At 44.3% G+C, this 14,387-nt stretch overlaps 1 protein-coding gene across 1 annotated transcript; it reads left to right on the top strand.

Annotated features, from left to right (window-relative positions):
• The first annotated feature begins 649 nt into the window (after nucleotides 1-649).
• Nucleotides 650-6,113, top strand: LOC136466380 (glycerophosphodiester phosphodiesterase GDPDL3-like). The gene is given in 12 exon segments (XM_066464757.1): nucleotides 650-951; nucleotides 2,069-2,206; nucleotides 2,209-2,361; nucleotides 2,546-2,658; nucleotides 2,745-2,804; nucleotides 2,806-3,244; nucleotides 3,485-3,523; nucleotides 3,608-3,895; nucleotides 4,113-4,252; nucleotides 4,945-5,431; nucleotides 5,521-5,610; nucleotides 5,613-6,113. Coding segments are annotated over 12 exon segments (2,247 nt in total). The 5' UTR covers nucleotides 650-830; the 3' UTR covers nucleotides 5,792-6,113.
• Nucleotides 6,114-14,387: the final 8,274 nt, after the last annotated feature.

The following is a 14,387-nucleotide window of genomic DNA, read 5'->3' as shown; positions in this document are numbered from 1 at the left end:
TAAACTAAAATGTTTTAGTTAAATAAAAATATCACTAGTACGGCATAACATTAGCTCTCAGAATTGATGGACATGCTCGTCTCAACTCCATAAACTTCTTTTTCCCAAAAAAAAAACTAATTCCATAAACACTTGAAGATGAGGCCGTAGGCTCTTTATCAACAATTACTGTAGTCATATATTTATCGAACGAGCGTGCGTGTGCTGTGTAAAAACATCATTTTACCTTCGGAACCACGCAGCCTCTCACCTCGCGCAGATCACAACATCATCGAGAAAGCGTCAATCAGAGTAAAAAAAAAAGAATGGAGAAGGTACATTTTCAACGAGAAAAGGAGAATAACTGAAGCTTATCATTTCTTTTTCCCTTTTTTTACAACAATCATTTATCTTTCCTTGGCAGAGGTTGGAGAGTAGCCTGTTCAGCTGGCTGTTTTATATCGTTGATTTGTGAAGAAGTACTACTGACTAAATTATGTGAAAAAAAAAATACTGTTTCACCTGAAAAAGGACGAGCCACAGCCAAACAGCCTGTAGACCGATTCGGAGCATCTCACACGCCGTTTTCTGACCACCTTCCCCCTCCTCCCCTGACCCTGATGGCCTGATGCCAGCTCAGCAGCAGCATCGCATCGCTTCGCCCCTTAAAAATCCAACGCCAACGCGGCCGCCGGACGCGCATTGCTCTCCCTCCCTGGCTCGTCCCCTCATCATCGCCACCCGCTTCCTCTGCTCCCCCTTCCAGGGGGCGTTCTTGGATTTCCAGTTCCGTGAGCTGCGTCTGCTGCTGACGCCGCCGCCGGTGGTCGCGTAGGTGGTGTCGGCCCGCAATGGGGAGGAGCAGCCGCGCCTGCTCCCTTCTTGGTTCCGCCCAGCTGCTCCTGCTGCTGCTCTCGCTCGCGCTCGGCTCCGCCGCCGCCCAGAAGGGTTCCACCTGGAAGACCCTGAGCGGTAAGCTCGATTCGCTGCGCTCTCACTTCGTTTCTTGAAAAGTTGGTGTGTATGTGATCTGATCTGGTCGAAGTGCTGCCACTCTTCGCTTAAAGATCAGCCTTTTTTGCCTGTAAACTGCGAATTTGGTTTCTGTACTACAGCTTGGCCTGGATCTTCAGCATGAGCATGAACTGGCTGCGCATTTAGTTCTTTTTTGGGGGGCTCAAGCTTCTGTTTTTCTGCAGCAAAATAGTTTTTTTAGGGCTTCTGCAGCAAAATAGTTTTGCTAGTCTTTAGCACTGTTTGGGGGACTAGATTTCTGGTTGGAAGCTTGGGGCCAGCCATGATGCTTACCTTTTAGCATTTCGTCAAAAAAAAAAAAAATTGCACGGTAGCCTTTCCAGCTAAGTGGCATTTGGTGTTATGAACGACGTATAGGAATATGAAGTAAAGAATCAAGCCACAGAGGAGACACACGATTTAACGTGGAAAACTCCTTCGATGTGAAGGGGAAAAACCACGGGCACCAGCCATCAACAATCTCACTATCTTAAGAGTTTTGGGATACACGCCTATGGCGGCTTACAAGAGAATCTAAGTCTCCACAAAACCCTAGCAAGGGTGTATATACCGTACCGTACCTATATCCTGGAGTTTTGGGTTACACGCCTATGACGGGCCTCCGCTTCGCTCCGTCAGAAGCCCGGCCTATATCCTGGAGTGAATTTGGAACAACTCCAACATTTGGTTGGGATTCAATAGACGCACATTTTATTGTTTACATCACCGTGTCCTTCAAGTACAAGCCTATGCATAATCACTTTCTTAGTGAGAGATACTCGTAAATCATTAGCTGCTGACGCCTACTGTTCATCGGCTGCTTATGGGCCCATGGGGATTGCTTGTTTTGAGAATGGGATGGGAGTGGATCAGTTCGATGAATACATTAATTCGGGTGGTGCTTTGAATTAACGGTGATAATGACCTATAATTTCACATGGTCATGCGTGTTTACCAGTTTTATGTCCGTCCGGTAATTTTGGTTTTGTATTTTCTGCCGTAGCGCTTAGGGCTGTTGCCAGTACTTTTGTCCATCCTCATGACCCTAACAGTAACAATCATCTCATTTTTCCAGGCAAGGCTCCAGTAATCGTTGCTAAGGGCGGGTTCTCCGGTCTATTTCCTGATTCCAGTTCTTATGCTTATCAGATTCTTGGGACTCTTAGCTCCCCTGACACAGCCATGTGGTGTGATGTTCGGTTGACAAAGGATGGCGTGGTATCTGCCTACCGAGCATAGACATGGATAACTGCACAGTGATAGCCAATGTTTTTCCACAAGGGAAGAAGACCTACAAAGTTAATGGTGTATCTACGGTGGGATGGTTCTCCGTGGACTACACAAGCACTGATCTGCTAAACGTATCTCGTAAGTGGAGTTACAAATTTGTGTTTCACTATTGTCTTGAGCATTTTGATCTTGTTAACTGTTATGGTATTCTTTTGGTACACTCAAAGGAATATGTTCAGATGTCTCATGTCTGTGCATTGAATCTTATGCCACTTAGTAAATGCAGATGTCATGCTTCATTAACCCATTTTGATATTTGCAGTGAAGCAATCGGTCCTATCTCGTACCGATGCATATGATGGTATCTTTCCAATAACTCGTGTTGAAATTGTTTACACCCAATTTAATCCCGCTGCTGTTTGGTTAAATGTCCAGGTAGGGATAAAACTTTAACTAGCTTTGAACTAAAAAGTTGGTGATTTTCCTCTCACCTGAACATTTGTTTTCTTTCCAAATTGCAGCAAGACAGTTTCTACAGCCAGTTTAAGCTTAGCATGAGAAGCTATATCCTGTCTTTATCGAAAAAAATTTGTTGTCGATTACATCTCATCGCCTGAAGTGAACTTCCTCACCAGTATATCTGGAAGAGTTAGCAAGAAGACGAAGCTTGTGTTCCGCTTTCTTGACGAACGCTCTATTGAGCCATCGACAAATCAGACTTATGGCTCAATGTTGAAAAATCTAACGTTTGTCAAGACTTTTGCCTCTGGAATACTTGTTCCCAAAAGCTATATCTGGCCTGTTACACCAGATAATTACCTGCTGCCTTATACTTCAGTTGTTGATGATGCTCACAAAGCGGGGCTAGAAATCTATGCTGCTGATTTTGCAAATGACTTTACTATCAGCTATAACTACAGCTTTGATCCATTAGCGGAATATCTTTCCTTCATTGATAACGGTGCCTTCTCTGTTGATGGTGTATTGAGTGATTTTCCGATTACTCCTTCAGAGGCAGTTGGTGAGTCCATCTATCCTTTTTTTTTCATGATGCTATTAATAAGTATGTGTTCAAGAATTTTATGCACTCAAGGTAGCACTAGGTCAGTGTGATGTTTTATTTAGAATAGTTGTTATGGAATCATGGTTCAGTTATTATTATTATTATTTTGACTTTGGCATGAATCCCCTAACAAGTTGGAAGATGTAGCATGGGTCATGGCCTCTTTGGTCTTGATTTGTTCTTCTTTTTCCCCTGCAGGTTGCTTTAGTAACCTGAACACCAGCAAGATTGATCATGGTACACCTGCTTCCTTTGTCACTTCACGCTTAATTTCACCTATTTATAAATGTTACTGAATTTCGTCACACATTGACAATGCAGCTAAACCTCTAGTTATCTCTCATAATGGTGCTAGCGGTGACTACCCAGACTGCACTGACCAAGCTTATGAAAAGGCAGTTGCCGATGGTGCAGATGTCATTGACTGTCCTGTTCAAGTGACCAAAGATGGCATACTGATATGCATGAGTTCCGTTGACCTAATGGACGTTACTACTGTTGCAAAATCACAATTTGCTTCGCAAGTAACTACCATCAACGATCTGAAGGCTGGGCCTGGCGTCTTCACCTTCAACCTTACTTGGGATGATATTTCTAAGAACCTAAAGCGTAAGTTGATTTGATGTCATTTCCCCTACTTTTTGTAAACCTGAATGTTTGCTATGCAAATAGAAGCCAAACGTTTAGATATCCTCATGTATATATGGTTATGCTAAGTCATCTTTTTTGTGCAATTGATAACTAGTGAATAGTTAATGGCCCATCTGTAATTTTTCTTCACAACTGATCATGCATTTGCTTCAAGACTAACATTTTTTATTGGCAGCCATGATATCGAACCCAGCGATCAACTTTGGCCAGTACAGAAATCCCAGAAACAAGAATGCAGGAAATTTCATGAGATTATCAGACTTTTTGACCTTTGCAAAGGGAAAGGATTTGTCAGGAATCATGATAACTGTTGAGGTAAGAAATTAATGATGTGGAAAAATGTTATATCTAGTGTGAACCTAGATTTGAAGTGATATGGAGTTGGCTATAGTGCTGTTCCAAATCTCTTACCATTTATCAAGTATACTGCACCGAGAGCAATGCCTTTTAGGGATTACTTGATAATCATTTTTTTTCATAGAAAAAAGTTCACAGATCTGAAAACACAACCTGTACAGTTAGTGATTTTTTTTATTTATATGATTAAAGACTAGACTGGCAGGATCCAAATAAATGACAAATATTTCTAGATTAGTGACCCTCAAACTTCATTCTGGTACAGAACCTTGATGAGAGCGTTGACAGTTGGGCCACTCAACCCTATGCCTCACCCATCTAGTCTAGTTTTGACCCTGCCACAAGCCCACAAGTAATCTAGTAGAATTAAAAATCACAGTGACCAGTTCATAGATATTTTAGCTACTTAATCCTTCACTAGGTTAACTAGCATTTCTATGTCTAGAACTTGCTTGCGAAGAACCTGAAGTTAAAGTAAATAATGTGATTTTACCCCTAACTAGCTACACTTGACATGGTTTAAAATCTGTGAACTTACCCTACGAAAGGATGACTGGAGCAAAGCCAATCCCTTTTTTATGTCTCATGTGGTGGAGTTCTTGCAAGTCCTCACCACACCTCATTCTCCCTTCTCTTTTTAATTCTTGCAGCATGCTGCCTTCATGGCAGAGGAGCTTGGATTTGGTGTGGTAGATGCAGTGATCAAAGCCCTTGATGACTCTGGTTATAACAAGCAGACTGCCCAGAATGTTATGATTCAGTCAACCAACAGCTCAGTTCTAGTGAAGTTCAAGCAGGAAACCAAGTACAACCTTGTCTACATGATTGAAGAAAATGTCAGAGATGCTGCACCTTCCTCCCTTGCAGATATTAAGAAGTTTGCTAATGCTGTTTCTGTTAGCACCACATCTGTTTTCCCGGAAACCCATTATTATTTGACAAACCAGACCAATAATCTTGTTCCGACCCTTCAGTCTGCTGGCCTCCAAGTTTACGTTTACGTGCTCATGAATGAGTTTGGTTCTCAACCAAATGACTTCTTCGCAGACGCTACTGCACAGATTAATGCTTATGTGCAAGGTGCTAATGTGGATGGGGTCATCACTGATTTCCCTGGGACTGCTCACAGATACAAATGTAAGTTCCTGATTACAATTTCACAAGTACTGTATCATTTGTTAAGTGATTCAAATATATGAAGTTCTCGATGAATTTATTGGTCACAGTGAACTCCTGCACGAGCATGGGAAAGAACGCACCACTCTTTATGTCGCCTCCGAAACCTGGTGGCCTCCTTTCAACCATGCCCGAAAATAACAGCCACCAGCAGCAGCCCCAATGCCACTCTTGACGGATGCTGACGTCGCAGAACCAGCCCTACCTCCAGTCAGTAACACCACCACGCCTGCATCGCCTTCGCATGCCGCCCTCAGAATGCAGACCGATGTCTCGATCCTCGTCACATTGCTGATGCTATGTGCTTCCCTCCTCATCTGAAGATAGTCCTGCACAACATCATATGCGGCGTGGGCACATTAGAGCTGAGGGATTTCACATTGAACTGCTAATAGCAATTCTTTCCACCACCTTTATGTAGCGATTCTTTTCTTGTTCTGTCCGGTGTTTTAGGAGGATGGATGGATGTTCAGCTTGATACCTCAACGGTGGCACTTGTGTGTGCTGCCGCTGCCTCTAGGTACATTTTGGTACATATGTGTGGTGATACATTGTTCAGGTCATCTTTCCTCAACCTGCCTTCTGGGGGGCAAAATATTGACTGCAAACATACTAAGGGTTTGTTTGAATGCCCTCTAATCCATCTTAATCCACATGGATTTGAAGGGATTGCGGTGTACAATTAGTTAATTTTCTACCCAAATCTTTGCCAACTCATGTGGATTGGAGGTGAATTAGAGTGTATCCAAAGTTCCAAACAAGCACTTGGGAGTTTTGAAAAGGAGTAAAATATATTAGAAGTCCAATAACTTGTGAGCAGTAGTTATCTAGGTCTATCAATTCTAAAATTGTAATTTTTTTAATCTAAGAACTTTTTAAGTGGTCCAGTTAACTCTAAAATTGTTTTTTATCTATGAACTTTTTAAGTAGTTCATTAAATCTGATGGCATCTGAAACTGAAATAATGATATTTAGAGTCTGTTTAGCGCAGTTCGGCTTCACTAGTGAAGCTGTTTTTTTTTTTTGGTTCTATAATACCACTAAAACTAAAGTTGTTGGCCAACGCCTCCTCTCCATCCGACACAGTCGCGGCGAGGTACTAACCAAGCCCGCTGCCGTGGTGTTCTGACAAACTAGCTCCACATTCCATGAGCATCGATGCTAGATGTCATGTGCTTTCAAGGGCGTGATTAGTTTCCGTATCAAACCAGCTTGGCTCGCACATGGAAGACAGGCTCCCGCCGGGCAAACTGTGTGCGTGCAGGCTGTTTGCAGGTGTCTAGTGTCCGGCAGCATATCCTCCGGCTGGAAGGCCACACGGACACCATGGGTGCGTTTGCGAGGGTGGCCCAGGCCGGCCTTGCGCTCGTGGGCTGCAGGCTCCCGTGTTTGCGGCCTTGGCCCGCGAGCGAGCCTGGCTCCTAGGAGTCAAATACGACGCCGCCGCCTGGCCCTGGAGAAACGCCGCTAGGGTTCGTTTCTGGCGAGCTCGGCTGCACGCGGCGCTCGCAGGCGATTTCGGGCGGCGGCGGGGTGGCTCGCGCGGGAAGGCAAATCCGCCCACCAATCCGCGCGCCTATAAGTGCGGCCGCTCCCCCTGCCTCTCCTTCCTCTCCTCGCTCTGGTCACCTTCCACCTCCCTCCTGAGAGACCGACGGTGAGCTCGTGTGCGTGGTGGCGGCGGCGACCTCCGACGTACTTTGCCTCCGTTCCGCGCCTTGGGGGTTCTTCGCCGTGTTCCTGCTCCGGCTGCTGCTAGTACTCGGTGGCGTGTTGGTGTTCCTCCTCTTCTCCGTCCCCGTCTGCTTCGACTTTAGATCGATCTGCTTCTTCTACTTCCAGATCTGCCTCCTCTCTGGTTCTACGACCCCGAGCCCAAGGTGAAATGGACCACCCCTCCCCCCCCCCTCCATCTTGTGTTTTCCCTAGATACGACATGTATTAGGGTTTGCTAGCTGATGATGTTTTTTATTTTTTGGTACTTGATGCTGCTGCTGCTTTGGTTCTGTTATGGTTTGGTACCTGATAAGCTACGGTTTGTTACTATTTTATGAGATGTGGTCGATGATGTGGTCCTTTTTGTGCATTGGGAGGCATCAATACATGATGCAGCCGTGCTATTTCCTTATTCATTCATTTCATGAGCATGTTGATGCCTAGCAGGGTCTGATGATCTGTATTCCCATTTCAATTTTACATGGTTGTAGATGGATCCCTCGTTGAGCCGTGAGATGCTGTGTAGGCAGGCCGCTGCTTTGACTGTTGTTATAGTTTCCTTTGTATCCACTAAGCTAAAAAGAAAAAACCCTGAACCTGATACACCCCAGCCTGACCCTGCAGCACTTGCACTTATTACGGATGTAAATGAGCAGCACAAACTGAGGACAATGCACATGATTTACCACTCCACTGATACAGAGTGTATATCCATGATTAGGATGAAGAGAGCTCCTTTTTTTTGAGTTAGTCAAAATGTTTAGAGAGAGGAGCTTGGTCACTGATAGGGATGGGGTCTCAGTAGAGGAGCAGGTAGCCATGTTCTTGCATGTTGTAGGGCACAACCAAAGGTTCAGAGTTGTCCACCATTCCTTTAGGAGGTCCATTCAAACAGTGCACAAACACTTCCACCAGGTTTTGTATGTTGTTGGTGAGCTTAGGAATGAAATGATCAAGGCACCTAGCACTTCCACTCACCCAAAGATCCTTGGAAGCCACAGATGGAATCCATATTTCAAAGTCAATATTTATCTTCGATTCATAAATTGAATAGCACATGGTCCAATAACTTACACATATATTTTAGGACTGCATTGGCTTCATAGATGGCACACATTTCCTGGCTAGGGTGCCAAGGCGCATCCAACAAATTTTCAGGGGTAGGAAAAAGGACCCCACTCAAAATGTCATGGTAGCTGTGAATTATGATCTTCTATTCACTTATGTCCTTGCTGGATGGGAGGGTTCTGCCCATGATGCAACTGTCTTGGCAGATGCCATTACTAGGGAAGATGGGTTCACTGTGCCAGAAGGTAATTGCACAAAACACAATGAAAATTCCATTGCCTAACCAATGCCACACACTCTCACAGTAGATGTCCAATTGTAGGTAAATTCTACTGGGTAGATGCTGGGTATGCATGCAAGCCTGGCTTCCTACCAGCTTACAGGTGAGTCAGGTACCATTTGTCTGAGTATGGGAGCGGGAACAGACCCACCAATGTCAGAGAGCTCTTCAACCTAAGGCACTCATCACTAAGAGTGACTATTGAGAGGGCTATAGGTGCACTGAAGCTCAGGTTAGGATTTTGGACAACAAGCCCTTCCACAAGTACAGGACACAAGTCAAGCTTGTAGTTGCATGTGCCATTTTACACAACTGGATCCTAGGCTTTGCCATTTTACACATATATTTTAGGACTGCATTGGCTTCTCTGAGGAGGCCCTTATTGTTGCCTACACCTTTCTCCTGGACAACAAGGCCTAAGGCAGGGGCTTTGTGAACATGACTGATGCCCATAGGACCATTTGGTTGCAGACCTTCTTAGCTAAAAACTACTTCATGTAGCTGCACTACATGATGGTCTACATGGATAGGAGGGGGTTGATTGTTGAGATGTATAGTTCCTCCACCCCCTCACCCACTCTCTCTTCTTTTGACCAAAGCTGGGATTTTGTTTGCTGTAGAGCTTTTGTGCAGTGTAGGTTGATCTTTTGACACATAACCTTAAGTAGATGTATGCCTGGGAGGGTGGCTGACAATAGGCAGCAATTTGGTGCAGGTTGTCCATGTGCAAGAACTGTTAAATGTTGTGTTTTGGCCAATGATGACACAATGGATCGATGCATTAGCTGGCTACATATCATTTTGCTGCCTCTTATCTGTTTCTGTGAACTTCTTCGTTTGTTGGCTTCAAAACTTGACTAGCGGATGCTGCTGTTCTTCTTTACTGACTTTAATTATCCCATGTAGCTAGTAATACCATGAATTGTTAAACTAGCATGTCTGAGGCCAACTATTGCATGCTGAAACTTTGATCTGTTGTTGTAACGGTTATGGAAGAGCAACCTCATTCTCCTTTCATTCATGTCCATTTCTGTTTGTTGTTATGGGCCTAGCCGACCACAGCCAAATGACAAACACTATCTCAGTGTGGCAGTTGGTGGCGGTTAGCCTCTCAGCCTGGTTGCCTCTTCGATGACAAACACAGCCTCGCCTGAGCCAGGCTCACTGGATACACAGGCGCAAACAAGAGCTGTTGCACCACTTGGGGCAGGCCTGCCCAGGCCTGGGCTAGTTGGGCTGGCCAGGCCGGCCAAGTACAGGGTCGCAAACGCGCCCCATGTTGATGTAGCCGTATAGGAGTCAGTCACCTAGAATGTAGCCGAGTCCGTGTGACGAGCTCAGCCACCTTGGCAGCCTGCACAGACGCGAATAACTCAACGCGGTGGACATTCCAGCGGAAGCAGGAAGCAGGAAGCAGTGAAGCACCCAAACGATGACGACACAGCGTGCAGTCGCCACAAATGGCGTAAGTACATTTCGTCGAACATGTTGCATGCGCACAACAACTCGACGAAGATACTATAGGTGGCTTGGTGTCAAGGAACATGACGTGAGTTGCAGGCAACGTATACGCATTGAAATTTGAAAGAAGGCCACCAGAGGGGCCGGCTCTGGCTCCAACCCTAGACTGTGTGGATGTGTGTTCTTGTATCGTAGAGGACGAGGAAGAGACCGGCAGCGCATGCCACGGCCACCGCGTCGCATTGGCGCGCACCTTGTGCTAGAGCGGCTGAGCCCCCGCGACCGCGAGCGATTGAGGCGGCTATCTACCTGCACGGTGATTGTGAGGCGGGCATGGAGCGCCGTGGTGGCGTGACCAGATGACGCTCCACAGGATGCTGGCGAACCTCGCTGTTGCCTCCAATCCAGTGGGGAAGGTCCGATTCGAGCCATGGTGCCAGCAAGGGAGGGTCGGGCGTGTTGAGCTATGATCCAAATTCAAGTTTGGGCCGAAGCAAAGCGGCCCATTAGCGTTAAGAGGGACTACACCATCTATTAGTTCCGTATTGCTAATAGACGATGGTGTGGGGTTTTTTCTCCCTATATATACGGACCACCTCCCTCATAGGCATCATAGACTTGTATACGGGAAGGCCCCTAGGTTAGGGTATCCCCAAGTTGTAAATCTCCGGCGTTTGTAACCTCACCTGATATAGTGAAGATTTGCTGGCTGGTGCCCGTGGTTTTTCCCTTCCACCTTGGGAGTGTTTTCCACGTTAAAATCTCGTGTCTCCTATGTTTGATCTACTGTTCTTCGTCGTTTATATTGCCTATTGCTTATAACAAGTGGTACCAGAGCTTGGTTTGACCTTAGGGTTTTCGCGATGGCATCGATGAAGTTTGATCTACCGTTGCTGGATTACAAGATGAGATTTGCACTGTGGCAAGTCAAGATGCGGGTGATTCTGGCACAATCTTCGGATCTTGATGAGGCGCTAGACGGTTTCGAAGGAAAAGGGCAGAAGTCATGGACCGCTGAAGAGAAGCGGAAGGATCGTAAGGCTCTGTCTCTGATTCAACTTCATCTACATAATGATATTTTGCAAGAAGTGCTGTAGGAGAAAACTGCCGTAGAACTTTGGCTTAAGCTAGAATTGATCTATATGTCCAAGGATCTAACCAGTAAGATGCACGTGAAGATGAAGTTGTTCACGCACAAGCTGCAAGAAGGTGGTTCGGTGATGAACCACTTATCGATCTTTAAGGAGATCGTTGCCGACCTAGTGTCGATGGAGGTAAAATATGATGATGAAGATTTAGCTCTTCTACTGTTATGCTCACTGCCTACTTCATTTGCAAATTTTTGAGATACCATACTATTAAGTCGTGATGAACTAACTCTTACGAAAGTATATGAGGCCCTCTAGACGAGGGAGAAGATGAAAGGTATGGTTCAATCTGATGTGTCGTCCTCCAAGGGTGAAGTGTTGCAGGTTAGAGGCAGGCCCGAGCAGAAAACCTACAACAACAACAATAATCGAGACAAGAGCAAGAATGGTAAAGGCCATTCGAAGTCTAGAGGTAGGGATAAGTTTTGCAAGTATTGTAAGAAAGATACTCATGTCATTGAGGATTATTGGAAGTTGCAGAATAAGGAGAAAAGAAACAGTACGTATAAACCAAAAAATAAATCCGATGGTGATGGTAAGGCCTCTGTTGTCTCCGCTATTGATAATTCTGATTCAGGAGATGTTCTGGTTGTTTTTGCTGGTTGTGTTGCTGGTCATAATGAATGGATACTTGATTCTGCATGCTCGTTTCATATATGCTCTAACAGAGATTGGTTCAGTTCTTACGAGTCTATGCAGAGTGGAGATGTCGTGTGTATGGGAAATAACAACCCCCGTGAGATTATGGGCATTGGCTCCGTTCAGATCAAGATGCATGATGGCATGATACACATACTGAAATATGTGAGACACATACCAGGGATGGCCAGAAATCTCATCTCCCTCAGCACACTTGATGCCGAGGGGTACAAACACTCTGGTTCAGGTGGAGTGTGTAAGGTATCAAAAGGCTCTCTCATTTATATGATAGGTGATATGAACTCTACAAAGTTATATGTTCTTAGAGGAAGTACTTTACATGGTTCCATCACTGCTGCTGCTGTTTCTAATGATGAACCAAGTAAAACTAATCTCTGGCATATGCGTCTTGGGCATATGAGTGAACTTGGTATGGCAGAATTGATCAAGAGAGACCTGCTGGATGGCTGCACTGTGGGTAAGATAAAGTTCTGTGAGCACTGTGTTTTTGGTAAGCACAAGAGGGTAAAATTCAATGCATATGTTCATACCACCAAAGGTACACTTGATTATGTACATGCTGATTTGTGGGGGCCGTCTCGTAAGCCCTCTTATGGTGGTGCTCATTATATGCTTACCATTATTGATGATTACTCTAGAAAAGTGTGGCCTTATTTTCTAAAAAGTAAAGATGATACTTTTGCTGCTTTTAAAGAGTGGAAAGTTATGATAGAAAGGCAAACTAAAAAGAAGGTAAAATTGCTTCGTACTGACAATGGCGGTGAATTCTATTCGGATGCTTTTAATGATTACCGCAGGGAAGAAAGCATTGTTAGGCACCATACCATTCCGTACACTCCTCAGTAGAATGGTGTGGCTGAGCGCATGAACTGGACGATCATCTCGAGGGCTCATTGCATGTTATCCAATGCTCATATGAACAGGCGTTTTTGGGCTGAGGCTGCTAACACTGCCTGTTACTTGATCAACCAGTCACCTTCTATCCCACTTAATAAGAAAACTCCCATTGAGGTATGGTCTGGTATGCCTGCTGATTATTCACAGTTAAGAGTTTTTGGTTACACTGCTTATGCTCATGTTGATATTGGAAAGCTAGAACCTAGAGCCATTAAGTGTCTGTTTCTTGGTTATGGTTCTGGAGTTAAAGGATATAAGTTATGGAATCCTGAAACTAAAAAGACTTTCATAAGTAGGAGCGTTGTTTTCAATGAATCTATTATGTTTAATGATAGCTTGTCCACAGATGTTTCACCAGTTGGTTCTGATGAGGAGCAGGAACATGTTAGCGTGCAGGTGGAGCACGTAGATGATCAGGAAACTGAAATTGTTGATAACAATGTTCATGATATTGTTCAGCACTCACCTCCTGTTTTGCAGCCTCAAAATCAGTCTATTGCAGATCGCAGAACAAAGAGGAGTTGTGGACCTTGTCCACGTTTAATTGAGGAATGTGATAGTGTTCATTATGCCTTTAGTTGTGCTGAACAGGTTGAGAACATTCATGAGCCGGCTACATACACTGAAGCTGTTGTTTCTGGTGACCGCGAGAAGTGGATTTCCGCTATGCAAGAAGAGATGCAGTCACTTAAGAAAAATGGCACATGGGATGTTGTGCGCTTACCTAAACATAAGAAGGCCGTTCGTTGTAAATGGATCTTCAAGAGAAAGGAAGGTTTGTCTCCTAGTGAGCCTCCAAGATTTAAGGCAAGGTTAGTAGCAAAAGGTTTCAGTCAGATTCCTGGTGTTGATTATAATGATGTGTTCTCTCCAGTTGTAAAGCATAGTTCAATTCGTACATTTTTTGGCATTGTTGCTATGCGAGATCTTGAGCTTGAGCAGTTAGATGTAAAGACTGCGTTTCTTCATGGAGAACTAGAGGAGGAGATATACATGGATCAGCCAGAAGGGTTCATAGTACCTAGTAAGGAGGATCATGTTTGCAAATTAAAGAGGTCCTTATATGGTTTAAAACAGTCTCCTCATCAATGGTATAAAAGGTTTGATTCTTTTTATGATGTCACATGGTTTTAAGAGGTCTGAATTTGATAGCTGTGTGTACATTAAATTTATTGAGGGATCACCTATATACTTGCTGTTATATGTTGATGATATATTAATTGCTGCCAAGAGCAAGAAAGAAATCACTACATTGAAGAAACTGTTGAGTAGTGAGTTTGAGATGAAGGATCTTGGTGCTGCTAAGAAGATTCTAGGTATAGAAATTATAAGAGACAAAAATTCTGGTTTGTTATTTCTTAGTCAGCAAAGTTACATTAAGAAAGTTCTTCATCATTTCAACATGCATGATGCAAAGTCTGTTAGTACTCCTATTGCTCCTCATTTCAAATTATCGGTTTTACAATGTGCTAGTACGGATGAGGATTTTGAGTACATGTCAAGAGTTTCATATTCTAGTGCTGTTGGTTCTTTGATGTATGCCATGGTTTGCTCTTGTCCTGATTTATCATATGCTATGAGTTTGGTTAGTAGATACATGGCTAATCCTGGTAAAAAACATTGGAAGGCTGTTCAGTGGATTTTCATGTACCTTCGTGATACAATAAATGCCTGTTTGAAGTTTGGC

The sequence above is a fragment of the Miscanthus floridulus genome, chromosome 7 (genome assembly GCF_019320115.1).
Source record: "Miscanthus floridulus cultivar M001 chromosome 7, ASM1932011v1, whole genome shotgun sequence".
In the NCBI taxonomy this organism is placed as follows: Eukaryota; Viridiplantae; Streptophyta; class Magnoliopsida; order Poales; family Poaceae; genus Miscanthus; species Miscanthus floridulus.
This window is presented reverse-complemented; position numbering and strand designations above follow the sequence as displayed.